The 27,501-nt window shown below is 45.9% G+C and overlaps 1 protein-coding gene across 1 annotated transcript in view; it reads right to left on the bottom strand.

The window, feature by feature from the left end:
• The window catches only part of LOC115479895 (calcium-binding protein 7), a 189,943-nt gene that overhangs the window by 59,166 nt on the left and 103,276 nt on the right, over positions 1-27,501 (bottom strand). The window contains exon 2 of the mRNA XM_030218205.1: positions 2,421-2,564. Within this exon, the coding sequence (XP_030074065.1) occupies positions 2,421-2,564 (144 nt within the window). The remainder of the gene's footprint in view (positions 1-2,420; positions 2,565-27,501) is intronic.

Raw genomic sequence — 27,501 nt, 5'->3', positions numbered from 1 at the left:
GAAGCAGCTTACGTTAGAGGACAGACAGGAGACGCAGGATCCAGAGAGCTCAGAAGAAGAGACACAGAAGGACAGGACACAGAGAGAGCTAGAGCTGATGTCCTACTTTGTTTGCTGGCAAATAAAGAAGACTTCTCTCTCATTCTGGTGTGTGGTGTTTGACTCCTGAAGTACCACAGATTCTGCTAACAATAGTGGTAATTCCTTCAACACTTGGAGATTCTACATGGAATGTTGCTACTATTGGAGATTCTACACGGAATGTTGCTATTCCACTAGCAACATTCCATGTAGAAGGCTGTGCAGGCTTCTTTTTCTGTGAGTCTGATGTCCTGCACTCACAGAAGCAGAAGCCTGCACGGCCACATTGGTGATCTGCAAGGGCCGACTTCTACATGGAATGTTGCTAGTGGAATAGCAAAATTCCATGTAGAATCTGAAATAGTAGCAACAGTGGAGGAGTGGCCTAGTGGTTAGGGTGGTGGACTTTGGTCCTGGGGAACTGAGGAACTGAGTTTGATTCCCACTTCAGGCACAGGCAGCTCCTTGTGACTCTGGGCAAGTCACTTAACCCTCCATTGCCCCATGTAAGCCGCATTGAGCCTGCCATGAGTGGGAAAGTGCGGGGTACAAATGTAACAAAAAAAAAAATCACCCCCCCCCCACCCTCCACACACATACCTTAACATCATCCCTGCAGCACCAGGGGCAGGACTGTTCAAAGAGGAAGTCCCAGTGCAGGCCGCAGACAGCCTATGAGTGCTGCTGCCAAGATGATTTTAAGATAGTGTGGGGGTGGGGGTGGGGGGGCGGGTTAGATCAAGAGAGGCAAGAATGAAAGCAATGCTGCATTTTGAAACTCACATTCACAGTTTTGCAAGAAAAAAGCAGGTACAAAATCTCTGCAGGTATTTTTCAAAGGAAAAAGTTTGCATGCATTCTCTTTACCATCTGGTGCAAAGTCTCTTTACAAAAGTGTTTGCGTGGTTTTGAAAATTGCCGAAGAAGCTCAAACCGTGGAGAGAAGACAGAATGCCCATGTTTCGACCTGATGGCCTGCATCAAAAGTCCAATATGTCTGTATACATTGTTATGGTGTTAAGTATCCTATTTAGCCGAATCAAAAGGGAGAAACTCTATATACCTTCTGCAGTGTTGCAAAATCCCATCTAGAATATTGCTGGTAATTTTGGCACCAAACCTCACCTTGTATTGACTGAACTGAAAATCTCAGAGCTAAGAGAGAGAGCAGAGCAGCCCACAGCTATGACTTAACAGGTCTCAGCGCCTGCAGCTCTCAAGAAATCGAACAATCCAGTACCCCTGGCTTAGCAGCTAAGCCTTGCATTCTCCAGCTTTACTGTGCTTGTACGTTACCCAGCATGCCTCACCTCAGGCTGTAAAGTCCCACTAACTTTTCTAAATTAGGTCAGGCTGGTTCACTGGCAAGGGTTGAGCGCTGCCATATGGAAGATTTGAGTTGGTTCCTGGGTCTTCCAGGACTAGGAAGGCTTGTGGAGAGAGAGTATACTGTAGATGGGGGTAGCAATGAGAAGAGTGACATAACCTTTGGGGAAAGGACTCTCAGTGATCACTCAATGGCTCCACTTGGAGTGTACAGAATGTCAGTCCATTCCTATAGGGAGACACACGGTCACTGTGCTAAATTCAGAGGGTATTATTTATTTCTTTGTGACATTTATAGCCCACATTATCCCAAACAAGTTTGAGTTCAATGTGGCTTACAATAAACATCGACCCCTCCCCCAATGCTCACCTACCCTACTCACACCTCTCCTACTCCCTTCACTCTTGCCCATCCCCTTCCACCTCATCTACCCTCCAATTGCTCACTTACCCTTGGCTCATATCTTCTCCTACTCCCCTCATCCCTGCATTCCTACATTCCTATTTCTTTTATTACTCCGATAATACTCAATTTATTACTCTCCACCAATACTTTATAATCCCAATTACTATGTAAGCCGCATTGAACCTGCTTTGAGTGGGAAACTGCGGGGTACAAATGTAATAAATAAATAAATAGTACAGGATACATAACTACGAATAATGCATAAGAAAGTATTTGTTGTAAGAATCCAATTTTACAATACAGTATCATAAACGTACTGGGATAACTATGGATGTTTAACATTTAGAAAATCTACTATGTATGAGAAATTGTACATGAAGCAAAGAGAAAGTTATAATATAATAATAGGTAGGGACCCCCCCAACCCCAACCACGGGTAGTTGAACATGGAGGCTTGTAGTGCCGTAGAGCCCAGCTCTGATTGAATTGGGAGTCAGGGAAAACTGCCAGGCCACAAATTTGTCAAATTGCCTTCAGGGAACATTGCACAGGATATCTGAGGGATCTTATACCTGATGGATGGAGGAGCAATGAAAGATTACCTTACCATCCATATCAAGCCGCTGTATGATCACTTCCAGCTCCACCTCGTTGGGCATGTAGCCCAATGACCTCATGGCTGTGCCCAGCTCTTGCTTGGAGATGAAGCCGTTTCCATCACGGTCAAACACCTTGAAGGCCTCACGGATCTCTGGGAGAAGGAAGAAAAAGTGAAGTCATGACAGTGGTTGCAGGGTAGGAAGATAACTTGCACCTTCGATTTCCAGTTTATGCTCTCTGACTACAATGTCTCTCATCCGCTATCTGGTATCGTGGACCATCATTTATAGCTTTTATCTTTCACCGCACACTGCCTTTTCTTTTTCACTTGTCTGCTAAATAAAAAGTGAAAAAGAAATTGAAATCTCACACATTAGTGACCAAGCAGAATGAGATTTATGGAACCTTCAATGACTGAACTGCACCTCCAGAGGAAACTTGTTTTCAGTCATATGCTATTTCCTCCAGAATATGAATACACTGCATGAATGCTAAGCGAGCTTGTTCACGGGATCAGCTTACCAGTCACAGAGTTCCAGAGTCATAGGTGCTGCTGTGACTTCACTGTCTGGTTCTTAACTCGAACATGCCCAGGTCATAAAATGTCATGCTATGAAACACTACTAGAAGTCTATATGCCAGCTAAACATCACTGAGTTAACAGGGGCTGGAGGCTACGAGTTACATGCACTGGCAGAGCTCTGTGTGCGTGCGTGCGTGTGTGTGCATGCGAAAGAGAGAGAGAGAGAAAGAAAGAAAGAGAGAGAGTACATGTGAGAGAGAGAGAGAGAGAGTGTGTGCCTGAATGAGAGAGCAATAGAGAGAGAGAGAGTGTGCATGAGAGAGTGCATGCAAGAGAAAGAGAGAGCGAGAGAGTGTGTATGCGAGAGAGAGTGTGCATGAGAGAGTGAGAGAGAGATTGCATGCGAGAGAGAGAGAGAGAGAGAGAGAGATAGAGAGTGCGAGAGAGTGCATGAGAGAGAGAGCGTGTGTGCATGAGAGAGAGAGTGGGAGAGAGTGCAAGTGAGAGAGTGCAAATGAGAGATATATATATAGAGAGAGTGTGCCTGAGAGTGAGAGAAATAGTGCATGTGAGAGAGAGAGAGAGTGTGTATGCGAGAGAGAGAGAGAGAGAGAGAGAGAGAGTGCCTGAGAGTGAGTGAGAGAAATAGTGCATGTGAGGGAGAGAGAGAGAGAGTGTGCATGCAAGAGAGAGAGTGAGAGTGTGCATGAGAGAGAGAGAGAGAGAGAGAGAGAGAATATGCATTGTGTGTATGTGTGTGTATGTATGTATGTATGTGTGTGCATGCGAGTGTGTGTATGTGTGCACATGTGTGTACGTTGGGGGAGTCAGGGTTTCATTGCTAATATTCCGGGTAAAGTTCTCAGACAGGTTTTATGTAGTACAGCTCCTTTTGCTGGTTAACTTTTGCTTTTGATGACAACCTCTCTTTTCACTGCTGTAAGGAATCCTGTGCAAGAGGGTTGTCCAAAAGCCCCCATTCCACAGATCCCAGCTGGAGATTTACAGCTGCTCCTGGCTGCTGTTTAAATCTCTGTCTCAGCTGCCTCCTACTCCACCTGCATTTATCTCTGTGCTAATAATCTCCCTCTTGGGCCACATTAAATCTTTCTTCCTGCCTACCTCTGTCTCTTTCCTGGGGTTCTTACCATCTCTCCCTCCACGTCTTTGCATTTGTATCACTTTTGACTCATCTTTCTTTTCTTCTTCTGTCTCTGACCCTCTGATGCCCCTCTCTCTCCATCCTTCATTCCTCACGTCTTTCTTTTCCCTTGATTCTCTCTCTTTCTTTCTTCTTTCTGTTTCCATTTCTTTGTAGGTAATAAAATCCCTGCTCCACTGCATCACAGCTTCCCTCTGCTTCTCACACCTTTCATAGAAGCTCAAAGTGAGTTACATTCAGGTACCTCCTTCTCACCCTCACCTTTACAAGATTTGTGATACAATAGGTGGAAATGGGCAGGTGTAGATTTAAAGTTCCATTCAGCCCTATCCATGACATTCAGGCACACAGCATCCTATACCCAGATCACATGAAAAGTCCCACCAAGGACACCCTCTCACTTCCCATTCCACCGTAGACGTTTGTAAGCTTTTGAAAACACAGCACTGGAAGATGAGGAACTGGAGCTCAGTTCTGCCCTGGAGAAAAGCCTCTTTCTTGCCTTCTACCTGCACCTGGGTGAGCTGACAGGGATGTGCTTGCTCTCAGCTGCCTATAACTCCCCTCAATTACACTTTCCATCACTGTAAATGTCCATAAGGACAATGGGACAATAAATAGAGGACTTGGATAGAAAGGCCTTTTCGTTAACCATTTGAATACCTGTAACTGTAAATCCTCTGCTATAACACAGCACAGTACCGACACCTACAGAGCTGAGACATAACTGCATTGCCATTCTTAGATCAGAGCACCCAGGAAACTCCAGATTGAGACACAAGAGCAACACCACCACTGTTAAGTCAAAGCACCCAGGAATGTCCAGTACTGTGATATGCAGATGGACAATCTGTCATTCCTAACATCATAGGAGCCAACTTTTCAAAATTATTGGGGGTGCTAAGCCCAATGGAAATAACCCCTCCCTGGACACATACAAGGAATTTTCTCAATATTGGGGGTGCTCAAGCACCCACAGAGTTGGCTCCAATGCCTAACATCAAGAACCAGGGAGGCTCCCTGTCACCGTTTCTGCTTTGTATGACAAGGGAAATGGGTATCACCTTTCTGTGGTATTTTGCAACTACATTCAAAGCGGTTTACATATATTCAGGTACTTATTTTGTACCAGGGGCAATGGAGGGTTAAGTGACTTGCCCAGAGTCACAAGGAGCTGCAGTGGGAATTGAATTCAGTTCCCCAGGATCAGAGTCCACTGCACTAACCACTAGGCTACTTCTCCACTCTTGTGACACTTAATTCACTGAGTATTCTTATTAATTCTTTGGGCTACGGGCTTAGCCTTACTCCTAAAGATGGCAACAACCCAGAGGTTATGTCACACGTATTGTTTGCAGATGACCAGAAGTTCTACAGTTCCAGTGACCAACAATTAGCAGAACAATGCAGGGCTGCTGAGAGACTGAACCGGGTCTGGGGCAAGGCTGCCACTGGGCCCTGCCCCCAGGATCGTTGCCGCTGCTGTCCTCCCCCCCCCCCCAGGATCGTCCGCTGGCCCCCCCAAGGATCGTTGCCACCACCGCTGGGCACCTCCAGGAGCCACCGCCCCACCCTCCTCGATCACTGCTGCTGCCTGCCCTGAGTACCTTGGCTGGCGGCAGTGGCGTAGCCAAGGGTGGGCTTGGGTGGGCCCAGGCCCACCCAGTAGCAGCATATCTATGATGTGGCTGGCAGGGATTCCCCAAGCCCCACCAGCCGAAAACTCCCAACAACTGTCCCTCCTGCATACCTTGTAAATACCAGATGCCTGCAGTGAGCAGCGACTGATACATACTGCTCGCACCAACCCCACAGCCTTCCCGCTGATGTATTCCTGCCTATGCGGAAACAGGAAGTTACATCAGAGGGAAGGCTGTGAGGCCAACATGAGCAGTGTGTATTAGTTGCTGCTCGCTGTCAGTGAAAATCTGCTATTTAAAAGGTATGCAGGGGAGGGCTGATGTTTGAAGGACCATATGGCATGCAGGTGAGAGAGGGAGAGACCAAATCACTTGCGGAGTACTTCTGCCCACCCATCTTGGGCCCAGGCCCACCCAAAATTGGGTGTCTGGCTACGCCCCTGGCTGGCGGGGATCCCAAGGCCCCGCCAGCAGAAGAGTTCTCCAGCGCTGCTCTTCTTCCTTCTGCCATGTGGCTGCTTTTTCTCTCAGGTTGCGCATGCGCAGCCTGAGGGGAAAAGCAGCCGCAGGGGAAGGCAGTGCGATAGACGCTGTGTCTATTCCTCCAAGTCCTCCCCAGCCTGGGGCCAGAGTTTTCTCTCTCCTGCTCCTGTCGGGACATGATCTCCCGGGTCTCATCAGGAGCAGGAGAGAGAAAGAGAGAACCTGGTGCTGGGCCCCTCTTGGAGGCCCGGGGGAATTTTGCCCCACGCTCCCCCCCCCCCCCCCCCCCCCCCTCTGGACGGCCCTAGAACAACATGGACTAGTGAAAAGCTTCTCAGATGACGTTAAGCTGACTTTTGGTCTACACAAATGTTCTGAAGAAACTTTCCTTAGGGGAAAGTTGAACAAAACTGAAAACATCCCTCTGACTGACCTCTGTGGAAGGTGTATATAAACATCAGGAAACTGTTTATAAATATCGAGGCGTAGGGGAAGAATTGACAATTGAGCATAAATCACTGAGAGAAAAGATCAGCAAAGAATATTACAGGAGACTATAATTGATGTTAAAAAGTGCATTAACAAGAATAAGATACAGGTCATTAATCAGCTAGCACTGCCTGCACTATCATGCAACTTTGGAATTGTAGACCGGCTTCTTAAAGCCCTTGAAAAACTGGACATATGAGCAAGAAAACTCCTCCATGCCCACAAGGTCATCTATAAGAATCAGCATATGCCCAGGGGTTCTCAACCCAGTCCTTGGCACACACCCAGCCAGTCAAGTTTTCAGGATATCCACGATGAATATACATCAAATTATATCACAAATTATAGCACGAAAGACTCCTGAAGAAATTGCAGAGTCATGGAATCGGAGGTAGGGTATTATTATGGATTAAGAACTGGTTGAAAGATAGGAAGCAGAGAGTAGGATTGCGTGGCCAGTATTCTCAGTGGAGGAGAGTAGTTAGTGGGGTCCCGCAGGGGTCTGTGCTGGGTCCGTTGCTTTTTAATGTATTTATAAATGACCTAGAGATGGGAATAACTAGTGAGGTAATTAAATTCGCCGATGACACAAAATTATTCAGGGTCGTCAAGTCGCAGGAGGAATGTGAACGATTACAGGAGGACCTTGCGAGACTGGGAGAATGGGCGTGCAAGTGGCAGATGAAGTTCAATGTTGACAAGTGCAAAGTGATGCATGTGGGTAAGAGGAACCCGAATTATAGCTACGTCTTGCAAGGTTCCGCGTTAGGAGTTACGGATCAAGAAAGGGATCTGGGTGTCGTCGTCGATGATACGCTGAAACCTTCTGCTCAGTGTGCTGCTGCGGCTAGGAAAGCGAATAGAATGTTGGGTGTTATTAGGAAGGGTATGGAGTCCAGGTGTGCGGATGTTATAATGCCGTTGTATCGCTCCATGGTGCGACCGCACCTGGAGTATTGTGTTCAGTACTGGTCTCCGTATCTCAAAAAAGATATAGTAGAATTGGAAAAGGTACAGCGAAGGGCGACGAAAATGATAGTGGGGATGGGACGACTTTCCTATGAAGAGAGGCTGAGAAGGCTAGGGCTTTTCAGCTTGGAGAAGAGACGGCTGAGGGGAGATATGATAGAAGTGTATAAAATAATGAGTGGAATGGATCGGGTGGATGTGAAGCGACTGTTCACGCTATCCAAAAATACTAGGACTAGAGGGCATGAGTTGAAGCTACAGTGTGGTAAATTTAAAACGAATCGGAGAAAATTTTTCTTCACCCAACGTGTAATTAGACTCTGGAATTCGTTGCCGGAGAACGTGGTACGGGCGGTTAGCTTGACGGAGTTTAAAAAGGGGTTAGATAGATTCCTAAAGGACAAGTCCATAGACCGCTATTAAATGGACTTGGAAAAATTCCGCATTTTTAGGTATAACTTGTCTGGAATGTTTTTACGTTTGGGGAGCGTGCCAGGTGCCCTTGACCTGGATTGGCCACTGTCGGTGACAGGATGCTGGGCTAGATGGACCTTTGGTCTTTCCCAGTATGGCACTACTTATGTACTTATGTACTTATGTAATATAGTCACTACTAATAACATCACTTCCTAAAAGTTATTATTGTACTATAATTGAGCCTGCAAAGAGGTGGGAAAATGTGGGATACAAATGCAATAAATAAAAAAATAATTACATCATACCAATTATTTATTAAATCTGCATTTAAATATTGGTTACAAAATATACATTAGCATGCATGCACCTATAAAAACAATACATGAACGGACCCTTCCAATACCAGTTTCCCATCAATCTGAATGAATACTAGGATTTATTAATAGTCCCAGTGTCTTTATACTTATATATCAAATCTACTAGGTCCAATGAGTCCTGTGGCATATTCACTGTTCAAAAAGATTCATATTTCTCCAATGGATTTTCCCCTTCACTTATCAAATCTCAGAGACCCAAACCAGATCTGATGTAGAAATAAATAACAAACTTATCTCCATTCCTAGGGGGCATGCGATGAAGCTACAATGTAGTAAATTTAAAACGAATCGGAGAAAATGTTTCTTCACTCAACGTGTAATTAAACTCGGGAATTCGTTGCCAGAGAATGTGGTAAAGGCGGTTAGCTTAGCGGAGTTTAAAAAAGGTTTGGACGGCTTCCTAAAGGAAAAGTCCATAAACCGTTATTAAATGGACTTGGGGAAAATCCACTATTTCTGGGATAAGCAGTATAAAATGTTTTGTACATTTTTGGGATCTTGCCGGGTATTTGTGACCTAGATTGGCCACTGTTGGAAACAGGATGCTGGGCTGGATGGACCTTTGGTGTTTCCCAGTATGGCAATACTTATGTACTTATGTACTTCCTTTGTCAGCTACTGGATATTAAAATTTTTTTTTTGTTACATTTGTACCCAGCACTTTCCCCACTCATGGCAGGCTCAATGCCACTTACACGGGGCAATAGAGAGTTAAGTGACTTGCCCAGAGTCACAAGGAGCTGCCTGTGCCTGAAGTACTACTACTACTACTACTACTACTACTATTTAGCATTTCTATAGCGCTACAAGGCGTACGCAGCGCTGCACAAACATAGAAGAAAGACAGTCCCTGCTCAAAGAGCTATGTAATAAAAGTGAGCCAAGTATAGGACAATCAAGCCATTGTGACATCACTGATGAGGTTGGCTCTTATTGGTGGCCTGAGGCATTATGACATCACAACATTAGCTCTGGTTACAAGAGACTACTAACCTACTATTTATCACTTCTATAGCACTACAAGGCGTACGCAGCGCTGCACAACATAGAAGAAAGACAGTCCCTGCTCAAAGAGCTTACAATCTAGTAGACAAAAAATAAAGCAAACAAATCAATTAATGTGTAGAGGAAAGAGGAGAGGAGGGTAGGTGGAGGCGAGTGGATACAAGTGCTTACGAGTCAAAAGCAATGTTAAAGAGGTGGGCTTTCAGTCTAGATTTAAAGGTGGCCAAGGATGGGGCAAGACGTAGGGGCTCAGGAAGTTTATTCCAGGCGTAGGGTGCAGTGAGACAGAAGGCGCGAAGTCTGGAGCTGGCAGTAGTGGAGAAGGGCCATTTACTACTACTACTATTTAGCATTTCTATAGCGCTACAAGGCATACGCAGCGCTGCACAAACATAGAAGAAAGACAGTCCCTGCTCAAAGAGCTATGTAATAAAAGTGAGCCAAGTATAGGACAATCAAGCCATTGTGACATCACTGATGAGGTTGGCTCTTATTGGTGGCCTGAGGCATTATGACATCACAACATTAGCTCTGGTTACAAGAGACTACTAACCTACTATTTATCACTTCTATAGCACTACAAGGCGTACGCAGCGCTGCACAAACATAGAAGAAAGACAGTCCCTGCTCAAAGAGCTTACAATCTATTAGACAAAAAATAAATAAAGTAAGCAAATCGAATCAATTAATGTGTACAGGAAGGAGGAGAGGAGGGTAGGTGGAGGCGAGTGGTTACGAGTCAAAAGCAATGTTAAGGAGGTGGGCTTTCAGTCTAGATTTAAAGGTGGCCAAGGATGGGGCAAGACGTAGGGAATCGAACTCAGTTCCTCAGGACCAAAGTCCACCACCCTAACCACTAGGCCACTCCTCCACTCCCAACTGACATTGTAAAGTGTTCCTGTTTTCTCTTAAATGTCCCAATACAGGGCGCTGCCCTTGTACCCTTGAATATGCAATGTGATCTTAGGTCCAACATGGTCCCATGTTTTGCATATACTTGTGTCATCAGGGACTGACTTAGCAACAATTATATCTACAATCTTTGGATGCTAGATCATGAAAGTCTCTACAACAGGACCGCTGCTCCAAAATGGATACATTTGTACGCATTACGTCCATAGCAGGGGTGTAGCCAGACCTCGAGGTGGGAGAGGGCCAGAGCCCAAAGTATGGGGGGACACATTTTGGTCTGCCGCCCTGCCGTTCCCCACCCACTGCCCCCGCTGTACATAACTTGCCTGGCGGGGTCCCCAACCCCCACCAGCTGGAGCACCATTGCCGCACATACCTTGGCTGGCGGGGGTCCCCATCCCCCACCAGCTAAAGCCTTCATCCAGCGCTGGTCTTCTGCGCCACCACGTTACCTGCCCTGCTTTCTTTTCCCCTCACGTCCGGCACTCTCGTTTTAATGAAATTGAGCACGCGCATGCTGAGTTTCACTATAACAAGCGTACCGGATGAAGGCTTCAGTGGGCGAGGGTTGGAGACCCCTGCCGGCCAAACCAGGGGCCCAGAGCAAATCTGGAGGGGACCCAGGCCCCCGTGGCCCCCCCATAGTTACACCACTGATCTGTAGTATACAAATCTATCTCATGCATATTCATTGTGTGCTTCCTGAAAACCTCACCGGCTAGGTGTGTCCTGAGGATTGGATTGAGAACCACTGGTATATGCCAAGACTGTACATCCCGCAAGCTGATTATACCTATCGAGTTATTATCATAGTCCTCCAGGATTACTTAACAGTGGAAAAGGTGTGAAACATGAAAGTAAATGCCCAGAACCCATCTACATCATTAAACTTGGACAAGTGTCGAATAGAAGGAATAAGTGAGAATCCACCAGGTACCAAAAGAGAGAGAGAGAAAAAAGCTGTTCAAGGAATTAGATCAGCAAATGAGAAAGAAGTGGAAAGTGTTACTCCAGGAACCATCCATTGATCAAAACCCAGGCACGTGAATGGTTAAGGAGAGGTGAATGGACAAAATGGTTCGCGGCAAGCACTGAAAAATCTGGTGCAACGGACATCTGTAGATCTGGAAGAAAGATCTGGAAGCAGTCAGTCATTTCATAGCTGGCTGCGGAGTTCTGATGGTAGAAAATGTCTCTACACAGAAAGGCACAGGGTGGCAAATCTCATCCATTGGCAACTTTGTAACAGGGGTGTAGCCAGATACCCAATTTTGGGTGGGCCTGGGCCCACCCAAGCCCACCCTTGGCTACGCCACTGCTTTGTAAACATTGCAACATTACTGTCCTGGAAAAACACTGTCGCCATGAGGCTAAGAGAAATATGGAGAATGAAGAGATTATAATCAAATGGGACATCCCCATCCCAACAGATGGATGCAAGGAATCCAGACATTGTGGTAAAAGAGAAAAACACTAAAATAGCATTGATCAAAGAACTGTTAGAGAGAAATGCAGTCTGAGACGAAGAAAATGTGGCAGAGGAGTACAGAAATATTTCCAGGTTCACCTGAATAAACTGTTTATACATGTTCAGGGCTGCCAAGAGAGGGGGGCAGGGGGGACAAAATTCCCCGGGCCCCGGGACTCCAAGGGGGGGGGGAGCCCAGCGCCGGGGTCAGGCCGCCGGCGCTGCAGTCCCCGGTCTCACCTGCCTGCCTCCTCGGCTCCAGGCCCCCTGCATTCGAAGCGGCAGTCGCAGATCGCCTCCCTTCGGGCCTTCCCTCCCTGTGTCCCGCCCTCGTGGAAACCAGAAGTTACATCAGACGAGGGCGGCACACAGGGAGGGAAGGCCAGGTGATCTGTGACTGCCACTTTGAATGCAGGGGGCCCTGAGTCGTGGAGGCAGGCAGGTGAGGTGGGGGCGGCAGCGGCAGGGAGAGCGACAGGGGACTGCAGCGGCAGGGGGAGCGACCGGGGGGGGGGGGGGTAGCAGCAGGGGGGGGGGGCGTAGGTGGGGCGGCCTTGCCCCGGGCCCAGCCTAGTCTCTCGGCAGCCCTGTACATGTTACATCTTATGAACTCCAGAAGGAAGCTCTCTTTGGCACAATGCAAATACTATGGCAAATGTTAGCAGTAAATTTGAGAAGCTGAGCCCACATACCCTGGCTTAGGAATAGGGTTCATTACTGTCATGGGCCCAACGCATGCCAAAATGGAGTTACCGCCCGGCTACCGTGTGGCTCTTGTGGTAATTTCATTTTTGGTATGCGTCCGATACGCACGTCTGAAAAATAATTTTTGGACGCGCGTATCGGACGTGTGCCGAGTGGCATTTGACACGCGTGGGTCATTTCCGCCCGGTTACTGTGCAAGTCTTTACCGCTGTCTGGCGGTACAGGTCTCAGACCCATAATGGACGTGCGCCAATTTTGATTTTGCCGCACATCCATTTTTGGCAAAAATTTTAAAAAGGCTTTTTTTTTTTGCAGGCGCGATGAAAAATGGATCTGTGTGCCCCCAAAACACACACTTACACTACCGCAGGCCATTTTTCAGTGCACCTTAGTAAAAGGACCCCCCCGCAGGCTCTTTAGTAGGGGAATCTTGACGTTTTTGGATATCAGTATGAACAGGGCTTTTTTTGAGGGGGTACTTGGGGGTACCTTTTCCAGTGTCTGCTAAATTTGACTTCTGGTCTCCAAGTTTTAATGAAAAACCTCAGGCTCTACACACCAATTCTGCCTTGTCATAGATTCTGTGAGTGGTTGCAGGGGACCTGGCTATTGTGGGGAGGGTCCCTCAGTGATCACCCCACCCCTGAAGGGTGGCCTGGTATTTGAGTACTGGCACCTTTCTCGCTAGATAAAACGCACTGAGTATGAAAACAACCTACAGTTCCTATTCTAGGTGTCATTTTCCTTTTCAGGCTGCAACCAGATGTTTCTAATTTCTGCCCTGCCATCTGCAGACATCATCTCTTTCAATGGCTTGTTTTCATTAGATTTTTTATGTTTTCACTGCAGACACTTGTAACATTAAATACACAAAGCCTAGGCTGCAGCATTTGAAAAGGGATGCCACATTTACATTACAAGCACACAGCTGCATTTCCCTGAACTGCCAGATTGAGAGGGAGAAGGCGGGAGGATGGAAGAGGGAATCAGTGGGAGGGAGCAGAGCTAGGAGGAGGTGCAGGCGAATTGGAAAGGAGAATCTGGGGCGGAGGAGCAAGCAGAGAGGGATGGAGAGGGAGTCCAAAGACCGGAGGGGTGAACTAGAGGGCTTCACAATGAAGTCATATTCACTCCCCACAGCCAGTTGGGTTTTCAAGTTATCCAAAATGAATATGCAGAAGACTGATTTGCATGCGTTGTACATCCAAACCGATCTCATACATATTCATTGGGGATATCCTGAAAAATCGGTCCAGAAGGTGCCTCCTATAATGGTCAGTGGTCGCCATCGTACAGCGTATGGGAACAGACTTAAAGATCTCAATATTTACTTTGGAAGAAAGGCAGGAGAGGGGAGATATGATAGAGATATTTAAATACCTCCCTAGCCTAAATGTACAAGAGATGAGTCTCTTTCAACTGAAAGGAAGCTCTGGAATGGTGGGGGGGGGGGGGGGGGGGCATAGGAAGAAGGCGAAAAGGGATAGTCAGTAATAAGGAAATACTTCTTCACAGAAAGGTGGTGAACTCATGGAACTGCCATAGCCACTGAGAGGGTGGGGTGGGGGTGGGTGCAAAATTCCCCAGGCCCAGGCCTCAAGGGGGAGCCCTATGCAGTAAAGATCGCAGGGGGTATGTCCTTGAGGCAGCTCGTTGATGAGCAAAACATGTCGGACAATAACACCCCTAGGTCCGACTTAGTAAAGTTTTGAAAAGATAAGTAAATTAAAGCTTTTTGAAAAAAGTTTATATATATATATATATATGAAGCTAATGCTCTAAAGAAAAGTTGACCGTTGAAGAGGCTGATGCTTTGGAAATCGCCACGTAAATCCTGTGAGGGAGGTGGGCGGTGAGCATCACTGAGGTCACTTGAGTAAAAAGCTATTAGAACTGTTAATGAATTTGTCATAATTGGAGATATATTGAAAAGAAAAATTGAATTGGCAGTGATTGAGATATATTAATGAAAAGTGAGGTTGGAAGGATTTAAACTGGATTGTAAAAAAAAGTGCAGTTTTGAGACTGAGCATGTGCGACCTGAGGAAAGCATCCACAAGGGCAGGCAATGCTGGGCAGAGGAAGGAGCCGTGTTGCCTGCAGCTGGCGGGGCCAGCCAAGGTACTTCGGGCGGGCGGGAGGGGGGGCAGCAGTGGCAATGACAATTATGGGGGGGGGGGGGGCAGTGGCGGCGATGACGATTCTGCCCCAGGCCTGGCGGCAGCGGTCTTGCCCTGAGCCCGGCTCAGTCTCTCGGAGGCCCTGGGAACGGCCTCCCTGTGGAGGTGGTAAAGGTGAAAACTGTATCTGAATTCAAGAAAGCTTGGGATAAATATAGAGGATCTCTAAGGGAGAAGAAGGTGATATTAGAAGGCATGGATAGGCCATATGACCTTTATCTGGTTCTCCAGGTTTGAGAAGCCCACAGTAAGGGACAGGAGTTGAGTGGGGGAGAAGGAAATTGAGAAGATGCATAGCTTCAAGAAACTGAAAGCATTTTAGTACATAGTAGATGACGGCAGAAAAAGACCTGCACGGTCCATCCAGTCTGCCCAACAAGACAAACATATGTGTATACCTTACCTTGATTTGTACCTGCCTTATTCAGGGCACAGACCGTATAAGTCTGCCCAGCAGTATTTCCTGCCTCCCAACCACCAGTCCCACCTCCCATCACCGGCTCTAGCATAGACCGTATAAGTCTGCCCTCCACTATCCTCGCCTCCCAACCACCAACCCCTCTTCTCCCCACCTGCTCCGCCACCCAGTACAAGATAACTGGCAGTCTTTTTTTTTTTTAACAACCCAGGATATTTATTTATTTATTTATTACATTTGTATCCCACATTTCCCCACCTATTTGCAGGCTCAATGTGGCTTACAGAGTTTGGTTATGACATAATCATTCCATGATATCAGATACAATTGGTGATGTACAAAGATTGAGTAAGGGAAGAGAGAGGGAAGGTGTTAGGCAGGATAGAAGGTGGACTTTAATGATTGGGTGGATTGGTGAGGTAGTTGTGTAAGGCTACGGGTTCTCTTTGTAGGCCTTGTGGAAGAGATGTGTCTTCAAAGATTTGCGGAAGTTAGTTATTTCATCGATCGCTTTCAGGGCTGTAGGTAATGCATTCCACAACTGCGTGCTCATGTAGGAAAAGGTGGTGGCGTGTATCAGCTTGTATTTCAGTCCTTTACAGCTAGGGAAGTGCAAATTGAGAAATTTGCAGGATGACCTTTTGGCATTTCTGGGGGGCAAGTCCACAAGGTTTAGCATGTAGATTGGGGCGTCTGCATGAATGATTTTGTGTACAATCGTGCAGACCTTGAACGCAATGCGTTCCTTGAGTGGGAGCCAGTGAAGTTTCTCTCTTAAGGGTTTTGCACTTTCATATTTAGTTTTTCCAAATATGAGTCTGGCGGCGGTGTTCTGGGCTGTCTGGAGTTTTTTTGATAGTCTGTTCTTTGCATCCAGCGTACAGTGCATTGCAGTAGTCCAGGGTACGGAAGATATATCTCGGGAAGAAAGGCTTTACTCTTTTGAGTTTCCACATGGAGTGGACCATCTTTTTTGTTGTGTTCTTCACGTGAGCATCGAGTGTGAGGTTTCGGTCAATGGTGACTCCAAGAAGTTTTAGATTTTGTGCGACAGGGAGAGAACAGTATGGTGTGGTTATGGGGTTAAAGGTGGACACTGAGCATAGAAGATTTCCTTGGGGAGCATAGAGGTTAGGCAAGGTCTTCCCTTTGTTTTTACAGGAGTTTTAAAACACCATACCATCAGGAATGGAGTTGTAATCCCCATAATTTAACAAGATCTCAGTTTCAGCCCCAGGCTAAGAAGGAACTGTCCTCAGTTTATATCTCAGACCCTGCCCAAGGATTTTAGCCAAAAGGTTGGTGAAGCAAGTGGTCGGCTGATTGACTGAAGACATGAGGTCCTGAATCTGCCATAAGCAATGTGTCTGTCTGGCAAGTTTTCACCACTGCATGTAATAAATAGAAATAGATGAAAACAGAGAAAATAAAATAAGAAGATACCCTTTTTATTGGATTAACGTAATACATTTATTGATTAGCTTTCGAAGGTAACCCTTCTTCTTCAGATCAGAAATGAGTACGTTAGATCAATAAAAAAGGTATTATCTTATTTTCTTTTCTCTGTTTTGATTTGTTTCTATTTATTACCTTTAAAAATAGATTAACACGGCTACCACACCATTTTACCACTGCATGTGAACCTACACATACTTTTCCATTTTCATGGTGGTATGTAATGTTCCCTCGAAGCGGAGAGCATGAACGATTGCTAATACATTTTAGGAGTATTGCTCATAGACTTTACATTGTTGCTCACAAAAATGTTTTTTTTGTGCTATATACTACTACTACTTATCATTTCTATAGCGCTACTAGACGTACGCAGCGCTATACACTTGAACATGAAGAGACAGTCCCTGCTCGACAGAGCTTACAATCTAATCAGGACAAATAAGGGATAAGGACAAAGAGTAGCAAGATTCCGGAATCCCAAAGAGTAGCAAGATTCCGGAATCCCAAAGAGTACTACTACTACTACTTATCATTTCTATAGCGCTACTAGACGTACGCAGCGCTATACACTTGAGCATGAAGAGACAGTCCCTGCTCGACAGAGCTTACAATCTAATCAGGACAAATAAGGGATAAGGACAAAGAGTAGCAAGATTCCGGAATCCCAAAGAGTAGCAAGATTCCGGAATCCCAAAGAGTACTACTACTACTACTTATCATTTCTATAGCGCTACTAGACGTACGCAGCGCTATACACTTGAACATGAAGAGACAGTCCCTGCTCGACAGAGCTTACAATCTAATCAGGACAAATAAGGGATAAGGACAAAGAGTAGCAAGATTCCGGAATCCCAAAGAGTAGCAAGATTCCGGAATCCCAAAGAGTACTACTACTACTACTTATCATTTCTATAGCGCTACTAGACGTACGCAGCGCTATACACTTGAACATGAAGAGACAGTCCCTGCTCGACAGAGCTTACAATCTAATCAGGACAAATAAGGGATAAGGACAAAGAGTAGCAAGATTCCGGAATCCCAAAGAGTAGCAAGATTCCGGAATCCCAAAGAGTACTACTACTACTACTTATCATTTCTATAGCACTACTAGACGTACGCAGCGCTATACACTTGAACATGAAGAGACAGTCCCTGCTCGACAGAGCTTACAATCTAATTAGGACAGACAAACAGGACAAATAACTATAATCACTGAAGACCTACCTCTTCAACAGAGCATACCAAAACGAGCCATCATATGAACTTTAGCGCATTCCACTTTACCTGTTATTCCGAATGTGATCTCTCTATACCTGATTGCTTAATTCAACTATGTCATCCATGTTCTTTATGTAATTACAAATTGTATCTTTTACTCTGAAATGGCGATAGCCATGACGGAACAATGTAAGCCACATTGAGCCTGCAAATGGGTGGGAAAATGTGGGATAGAAATGCAATAAATAAATACATAAATAAATAAATAAATAAATAAATAAAGGATAAGGGAATATTAAAGTGAGGATGATAAAATAAGGGCTCTGAACAAGTGAATAAGGGTTAGGAGTTAAAAGCTGCATCAAAAAGGTGGGCTTTTAGCTTAGATTTGAAGATGGCCAGAGATGGAGCTTGACGTACCGGCTCAGGAAGTCTATTCCAGGCATACGGTGCAGCAAGATAAAAGGAACGGAGTCTGGAATTAGCGATGGAGGAGAAGGGTGCAGATAAGAGAGATTTACCCAGTGAACGGAGTTACCGGGGAGGAATGTAGGGAGAGATGAGAGTGGAGAGGTTCTGAGGAGCTGCAGAGTGAATGCACATATAGGTCAATAAGAGGAGTTTGAACTGTATGCGGAAACGGATAGGAAGCCAGTGAAGTGACTTGAGGAGAGGGCTAATATGAGCATAATGACACTGGCGGAAATGCATCGCTAATACTGGCGCTCAAAAATGGTTGTTTTTTAAAACTTGCTGCTCACACACAAAATAAATTGCACACACCAGGCCACTCCTTAGAGGAAACATTGGTGGTATTTGAGCTTCCTATGTGCGTATTTTGTCACTACTGTTGTATGTAGTTACACTGTCAAGAAACACCAAAGCAGATGCTGTAAAATCCAAAAGGTCTTTATTCAAACAATCGTGACGTGGCCACGTTTTGCCCAAATAGGCTGCATCAGGAGTAAAACATATACAACCAACAAAAAACTATAGTTATACTGTGCCACCTGCAAATCTGTTTGTGGTACAGTAGGGAGGTGAAGTAATTCAGTGCACAAATTAAGAGTGGGATCCGGGGGGGGGGGGGGGGGTGATCATATCTGATGATTTCAAGGTGGCCAAAAAGGTATATAAATTTATTTATTATTTATTTATTTAGTAGGATTCATTTACCGCCTCTTTGAAGGAATTCATGCAAGGCGGTGCACAGTAAGAATAAATCAAACATGAGCAATAGACAATTACAGCAGTAAAAATATTCAAAAACAATACAAAGTAAGGCGCGGAGGGGCATAATCGAAAGGGGCGCCCAAGTTTTCCTGAGGAGGTCCTCGCAGGATGTCCCGGCAAAGGGGTGGGGAAACCCGTAATATCGAAACAAGATGGGCGTCCATCTTTCGTTTCGATAATACGGTCGGGGACGCCCAAATCACGAAATTTAAGTCGACCTTAGAGATGGTCGTCCCCGATTTTCGGCGATAATGGAAACCGAGGACGCTCATCTCAGAAACGATCAAATCCAAGCCATTTGGTCGTGGGAGGAGCCAGCATTCGTAGTGCACTAGGCCCCCTGACATGCCAAGACACCAACAGGGCACCCTAGGGGGCACTGCAGTGGACTTCAGAAATTGCTCCCAGGTGCATAGCTCCCTTACCTTGTGTGCTGAGCCCCCCAACCCCCCCCCCCAAAATCCGCTACCTACAACTGTACAACACTACCATAGCCCTAAGGTAAAACCAAGCATGCACGTGACGTGAGGGGAAGCAGGGCAGGCAATGCGCAGAGAACAGCGCTGGTGAAAGGCTTCAGCTGGCGGGGGTTGGAGACTCCTGCCAGCCAAGGTATGTGGGGTTGCGGCAGGGAGATGGGCCATACTGTTCCCCCCCCCCCCCCCACTTTGATCTCCAGACCCCCCTAAACACTGAGGTCTGGCTACGCCCCTGGAGGCTGTTAAAATGGTCAGCGATCTTCATTATAAAGGAGGCAGGACAGACCTAAAGGTTATACCCTGAAGACAGGGATGCTTTAGCCATTAGGTAAAGGAAGCAGGTCAGCTAGGGTGGCAACCTCTGGGGGCATCAAAGAACAGCTTCAATGAAAGCAAGACAAGGGATCCTGAGAGTCACATTAACCCATCTGCGCATACATCTACCTGGAGGGATAATGGGCAGTTTTCGAATAACCCAGTTAAGCTGTTTTTAGAGATAAGGATAGTATCTGAATTGAGGAAAGCATGAGACAAGCACGGAGGGACATGAAAGGATTGCACAGCTGAGCAGTTGATGTGGATGGACAGAATGGATAGGCCATACGATCTTTATCTGTTGTTTATGTCTTGTTTTATCTACATAAAAATATGAACATATATTTATATCTTTTCTTCTTTCATTCCTGCAGTGTCTGAGACTCGGCTGCATTGCCCCACACTTCCCTCCCGTTTCTAGATCCACTCATGTTTAATGCATTCAGCTCACTGTGTGTCCTCATCTGTCCGGATTTCACTTGCTGCAGGCAGGGCTGGTGTTAGACATTCAGGGGTCCAGGGTAGAAACCAGGGAGGGGGCCCCAAAACTTCCCTTCAGCCTATGCCTCTTTTAACTTGAGGCAGGTTTGAGGCCCCCTATGGTATGGGGAATCAGGGCAATTGCCCTGTTTGCCATCCTCTAACGCCAGCCCTGGGGGAAAGATGGGGGTTTCTTTATTCCACAGTCCAAGAGGCAGAATCTCCCAGAGTAGAAGAAAGACTTCCACACTGCCATAAGACAAGTGTGAGAAGGAGCTCAGGATGTGTTCTCAGGGGTTGGAGAGCAAGTGACACCACAAACTGTGGAAGGGTGAATTTTCTGAGTTTGGTGCAACAATGTTACAACACATGGATTGGGGGATGGAGGAAGTTCAGGGTATGTTCTCATGGGCGGGAGAGACAGTGTTACACAACATGGGATGAGGAGAAGGTTAGTGCATCTGGCCCTAAGAGACACCACATAGTGTGAGATGGGGGGAGGAAGAGAGGGAGGGGAAGGGGTGTATTCTGAGAGGTAAGACACCACATGGTGTGAGGTGGGGGGGAGGAAGAGGGGGAGAGGTGTATTCTGAGAGGTAAGACACCACATTGTGTGAGGTGGGGGAGGAAGAGGGGGGGTGTATTCTCAGAGGTAAGAGACACCGCATGGTGTGAGGTGGGGGGAGGAAGAGGGGGAGTGGTGTATTCTCAGAGGTAAGAGACACCACATGGTGTGAGGTGGGGGAGGAAGAGGGGGGGTGTATTCTCAGAGGTAAGAGACACCGCATGGTGTGAGGTGGGGGGAGGAAGAGGGGGAGTGGTGTATTCTCAGAGGTAAGAGACACCACATGGTGTGAGGTGGGGAGAGGAAGAGGGGGAGAGGTGCATTCTCAGAGGTAAGAGACACCACATGGTGTGAGGTGGGGGGAGGAAGAGGGGGAGGGGTGTATTCTCAGAGGTAAGAGACACCTCATGGTGTGAGGTGGGGGGAGGAAGAGGGGGAGAGGTGTATTCTCATGTTGCAGGAATTACCACTAGTGTTAGCAGAATCTGTGGTACTTCAGGAGTCAAACAGCACACACCAGAATGAGGGAGAAATCTTCTTTTTTTGCCAGCAAACAAAGCAGGACATCAGCATTAAGTCTCTTCTTCTCTTTCTCAGCTCTCTGTGTCTTTGTGGCTTCTGTCTGTCCTCTTCAGTTCTCTTCTCTCCTTCTCAGCTCCTTCTTCTGACTGTACCAACGTAAGCTGCCTCTGCTCCCAGTTATATACAGTTCTAACCCCCTCCTAGCCCCCCTTACTTTCCAGATGGTAAAGAATAGATTAATTACCCTGTCTGAACCAATCATCTCTATACATATATTTCCAAAATATCAGTTACATAGGTTCCAGACATTTCCTAACTGACCTATGACCTGGGGCCTCTCACGCTAGACAATATGGCACCAGAACTCTTGCATTTTATTATTATTCACATAATCAATTTCCCAATCAACTTCATACTAACTTAGGTTCATTGAGGGGCTAAGGGGCCAATCTTACATTTATTATTATTTTCATAATCCCAGTCATAGCTTAAACTGCTAACTGCACTCTGGCATTCATTAAGGGGTCAAGGGCCATCTTGCTTAATGGCATACAGATATAGTTTGTTATTACTGTATTATATGTACTCTTTCCTTATTATCTGCTATATACAAATAAGCCACACTCACTGAACTACAGACTAGATTAAACCATATATATATATATATGTGGGAACATAAATGGCCCAGAATACACCTAGATCCAGAAAGACAGAAAGCAGTGGTCATGGGGATCAGGTTTGAATTGCGGCAGCTGATGCCTCCCCAGAACAGACCCCCATGGGACGGGGTAACCCTGAAGGTTAGGGAAACAATTCAAACCCTTTTGGATGAGCTAACGCTCTTTACCCCTCCGTGCAGAGGGGTCAATAAGGGGTCTAAAAGAGGTCCGATTAAACATTACTTTCAGGACCATTCCTACATTTACCTATAATTAATCAAGACTTTTCTTGACCTCTTTCACCTATTAGCTTCATACATTGAACTAGCTAGGACTGTGGATAATTCAAACCAGATGATGACCTTTTCAACTGCAGTCTTACTTATAAAGTAACACTGAGTTGAACAGATATTCTACACAGAAACAAAACTTATTAATTACACAGAATAAAACATATTCTAAAATAAGCAGAAATCAAAATTCCTTATAAGACATATTCTAAATATTTATAATGGTATCTATAATATCTAGAATATCTATATCTAACCTGTTTCCTTCTAACTAGCATTTTAAAACTAATCCTTTTAAAACTACAGTATGTCTGCAACATGCCTTGTTCATAATGACACCCATATGTGGTAAAATAATATCTATGAACTAGCCTTAACCATCCATCACTCACAAGGGTCAAAGAAAGTTTCTCTCTCTGACCTTTCTAACCCAAACGTTAAACTTCTAAATAATCTAAACCATATGGCATTCCTCCATCACTTTACTTTACAGAACTGAAGAATTAAAATACCCAATTATTTCTCTGCCCATGCTGTCTCACTCAGAGGCAAGAGACACCACATGGTGTGAGGTGGGGGGAGGAAGAGGGGGAGAGGTGTATTCTCAGAGGTAAGACACCACATTGTGTGAGGTGGGGGAGGAAGAGGGGGAGGGGTGTATTCTCAGAGGTAAGACACCACATTGTGTGAGGTGGGGGAGGAAGAGGGGGAGGGGTCTATTCTCAGAGGTAAGAGACACCACATTGTGTGAGGTGGGGGAGGAAGAGGGGGAGGGGTGTATTCTCAGAGGTAAGACACACCACATTGTGTGAGGTGGGGGGAGGAAGAGGGGGAGGGGTGTATTTTCAGAGGTAAGAGACACCACATTGTGTGAGGTGGGGGGAGGAAGAGGGGGAGGGTGTATTCTCAGAGGTAAGACACACCACATTGTGTGAGGTGGGGGGAGGAAGAGGGGGAGGGGTGTATTTTCAGAGGTAAGACACACCACATTGTGTGAGGTGGGGGGAGGAAGAGGGGGAGGGGTGTATTCTCAGAGGTAAGAGACACCACATTGTGTGAGGTGGGGGAGGAAGAGGGGGAGGGGTGTATTCTCAGAGGTAAGACACCACATTGTGTGAGGTGGGGGAGGAAGAGGGGGAGGGGTGTATTCTCAGAGGTAAGACACCACATTGTGTGAGGTGGGGGAGGAAGAGGGGGAGGGGTGTATTCTCAGAGGTAAGAGACACCACATTGTGTGAGGTGGGGGAGGAAGAGGGGGAGGGGTGTATTCTCAGAGGTAAGACACACCACATTGTGTGAGGTGGGGGGAGGAAGAGGGGGAGGGGTGTATTTTCAGAGGTAAGAGACACCACATTGTGTGAGGTGGGGGGAGGAAGAGGGGGAGGGTGTATTCTCAGAGGTAAGAGACACCACATGGTGTGAGGTGGGGGGAGGAAGAGGGGGAGTGGTGTATTCTCAGAGGTAAGAGACACCACATGTTGTGAGGTGGGGAGAGAGTGTATTCTCAGAGGTAAGAGACATAATGACACTACATGGTGAAAGGCGGGGGGGGGGGGGGGTTCATGGTGTATTCTCTGAGGAACAGTGTTACAACACGTGGGTTGTGAAATGGAGGAATTGCAGGGTATATTCTCGTGGGCAAGACAGACAGTGCTATACAACATGGGGTGGGAGTCAGGGGAAGCTCAGGGAATATTCTTGGGGGTGAGAGAGAAAGCGTTACACCACAAGGGATGGGGTGGAGGCTCAGGGTGTATTCTCAAGTGGAAGAGACACTAGAGGGGGGTGACTGTATCCTCAGGGGTATGAGACACAGTACATGGTGTGAGACTTGGGGAAGGGGGCTCAGGGTATTTACTAAGAGTTGGGAGAGACTGTGAGAACCTACCTGTGGTGTGTCTTTAGGGGAGAACGCAGTGTCTTTGCTGTTAGACTATAACACTATAAGTAATGGAGGGAGTTCGGGCTGAGCCTGTGGGAGCAGAGAACGGAGATGGATGTGGCAGAAAGAGATTAAAATGGCAGCTCTTTAACTGTAAGACAGCAGGACCGTGCCCTCCAGGCTCAGCATTTTATTGGGGGATTCATCATGTCAGCCTGAATAGTCTGCATATTGCTGGTATGTCCGAGAGTTCTTGTAATGCAGTGTGTCTGAATATAGAAACCACCCGTAGGAAACCTGCAAGAGAATGACAAGACTGACCATGGCAGTGCAGGGGAAGAACAGAAATCAGCAGAAGCACCTTCCAACACACAGAAAGAGCAGAGGATTTACATACAAGGGATCAGTTTCCATCTGGCCACCTGCAAAATAACTTTCCAAAAGAGTCATGGAAATTCATCAGATCTGGCATGGGGGAAGACAAAATGAACACCTCGGACAGCTTTGAATGCCAGAAACATAGAGTCAGTATTTCCATAGAAACAAGTTTCCTAATAAAACCCCATTTCTTTCCCAGGAAGACAGAAGCTGTGGAATCTGACCAGTGCCCTAATCCTTCTAGCAATCTGGCACGGAGCAACACAGGCGGACACATAACTGAAATACATTTCCAGAGTCAAATATGAACTTACACAGCACATGCGTGAGTTTTACCACACACACACTAACCTACACATTCTCCACACCCATACGTTATTCACATCCACCAGTGTTTCCCAAGTCCGGTCCTGGAGTACCCCCTTGCCAGTCAGGTTTTCAGGATATCCACAATGAATATGCATGAAAGAGATTTGCATATAATGGAAGTAGAGCATGCAAATCTATCTCATGCATATTCATTTTGGGTATCCTGAAACCCTGACTGGCTAGGTGTGTCCTGAAGACTGGGTTGAGGAACCCTTGCATTAGAGCAGTGTTTCCCAAGTCCAGTCCTGGAGTACCCCTTGCCAGTCAGGTTTTCAGGATATCCACAATGAATATGCATGAACTTGATTTGCATTGACTGCCTCCATTATATGCAAATCTCTTTCATGCATATTCATTGTGGATATCCTGAAAACCTGACTGGCAAGGGGTACTCCAGGACTGGACCTGGGAAACACTGCCCTAGATGGATAGAAAAACAGCACCAGCAGGCGTATAATTCACTAGGCATAATAAGCGTGCTTTTTAACAAGAAATTTTGGCACTAATTAGATTTAATTGGCATCATGCGCATAACTTTAGGCACGAGATCAGAGCTTAAAATTTATGTGTGATCTGAAAAAGGGAGTGCAAAAATGGGAGGATCATGGGCGTAATGGGGGTCATTCCTGAAATTAATGTGCATTATAGAGTAACGGGAATATGCCCCTGCTGCAGGCACATACATTTCCACCACCTTTCAGATGCTGGAAATGGCTGAACTTAAAATCTGGTATGATTCCTGGGTGTGAGTGCTTTCTATATACCACACCTAGCTTTATTTATTTATTTATTTATTTATTTATTTGTAGCATTTGTATCCCACTTTTTCCCCCCTATTTGCAGGCTCAATGTGGCTTACATAGTACCGTCAAAGGCGTTTGCCCAGTCGGTGGATAACAAATACAAAGTTGTATAGTGATCGTATGAGGTATAAGTGGAGGGTCGGAATGGATGAAGATTGCGTGTTGTCCTGTGCGATCATAGTCATGCTGTGTTGGTAGGTGAAGAGGGTTACGTGGGGTCGTTGGGGTAGGCCTTTTTGAAGAGGTTGGTTTTTAGTGATTTCCTGAAATTCAGGTGGTCATGGATTGTTTTCACAGCTTTAGGGAGTCCATTCCATAGTTGTGCGCTTATGTAGGAGAAGCCGGCTGCGTAAGTTGTTTTGTATCTCAGTCCTTTGCAATTTGGGTAGTGTAAGTTTAGGTAGGATCTTGATGATCTGACTTTGTTTCTTATTGGTAAGTCTATGAGGTCTGTCATGTATTCTGGGACTACTACGCCATATATGATTTTGTGGACTAAGGTGCAGATTTTGAAGATGATCCGTTCTTTGATTGGGAGCCAACGCAACTTTTCTCGGAGTTTTGCCATATTAGGACAGACCGAAGGTCCATCGAGCCCAGCATCCTGTTTCCAACAGTGGGGTTACAATTACCTGGCAAAATCCCAAAACAGTACAATACATTTTATGCTGTGTCTGTTCACGCTTTCCAAAAATACTAGGACTAGGGGGCATGCGATGAAACTATAGTGTAGTAAATGTAAAACAAATCAGAGAAAATGTTTCTTCAACCAACGCATACTTAAACTCTGGAATTCGTTGCCGGAGAACGTGGTGAAGGCGGTTAGCTTGGCAGAGTTTAAAAAGGGGTTAGATGGTTTCCTAAAGGACAAGTCCATAAACCACTACTAAATGGACTTGGGAAAAATCCACAATTCCAGGAATAATATGTATACAATGCTTGTACGTTTGGGAAGCTTGCCAGGTGCCCTTGGCCTGGATTGGCCGCTGTCGTGGACAGGATGCTGGGCTCGATGGACCCTTGGTCTTTTCCCAGTGTGGCATTACTTATCTACTTATGTACAATAAAAACATTCATAAAATACCCAACAAATGAAAATACAAAAGCAGCAAAAACAGGACCTATCAAAAATACATCACTTAAACAGGACAATGAAAAGCCTGCATGTAAATTTAGGTGCAGTCATTTGCACCTTGGTACAAATGGCAGCCCCTATATTTACGTGCAACTCTCTTCTTAAGCGTGTAGTCTATACACTGTGCAAATTGTAGGCGCAGCTCATAGAATACCATTTAAGCAGGTATCGTTCGGTGCTGATCTTTGTAGAAACATAGAAACATGACAGCAGATAATAGCCAAATGGCCCATCCAGTCTGCAAATCCACAGGTCTATAAAATAATGAGTGGAGTGGAACGGGTAGATGTGAATCATTTGTTTACTCTTTCCAACAATACTAGGACTAGGGGGGCATGCGATGAAGCTACAAAGTAGTACATTTAAAACGAATCGGAGAAACTTTTTCTTCCCTCAACGTGTAATTCAACTCTGGAATTCGTTGCCAGAAAATGTGGTAAAGGCGGTTAGCTTAGCGGAGTTTAAAAAAAGGTTTGGACGGCTTCCTAAAGGAAACGTCCACAGACCATTATTAAATTGGACTTGGGGAAACTCCACTGCTTATTTCTGAGATAAGC

The sequence above is a fragment of the Microcaecilia unicolor genome, chromosome 11, assembly GCF_901765095.1.
Source record: "Microcaecilia unicolor chromosome 11, aMicUni1.1, whole genome shotgun sequence".
NCBI lineage: Eukaryota > Metazoa > Chordata > Amphibia > Gymnophiona > Siphonopidae > Microcaecilia > Microcaecilia unicolor.
The sequence above is the reverse complement of the archived record's forward strand: the minus strand, read 5'-3'. Positions and strand labels throughout refer to the sequence as shown.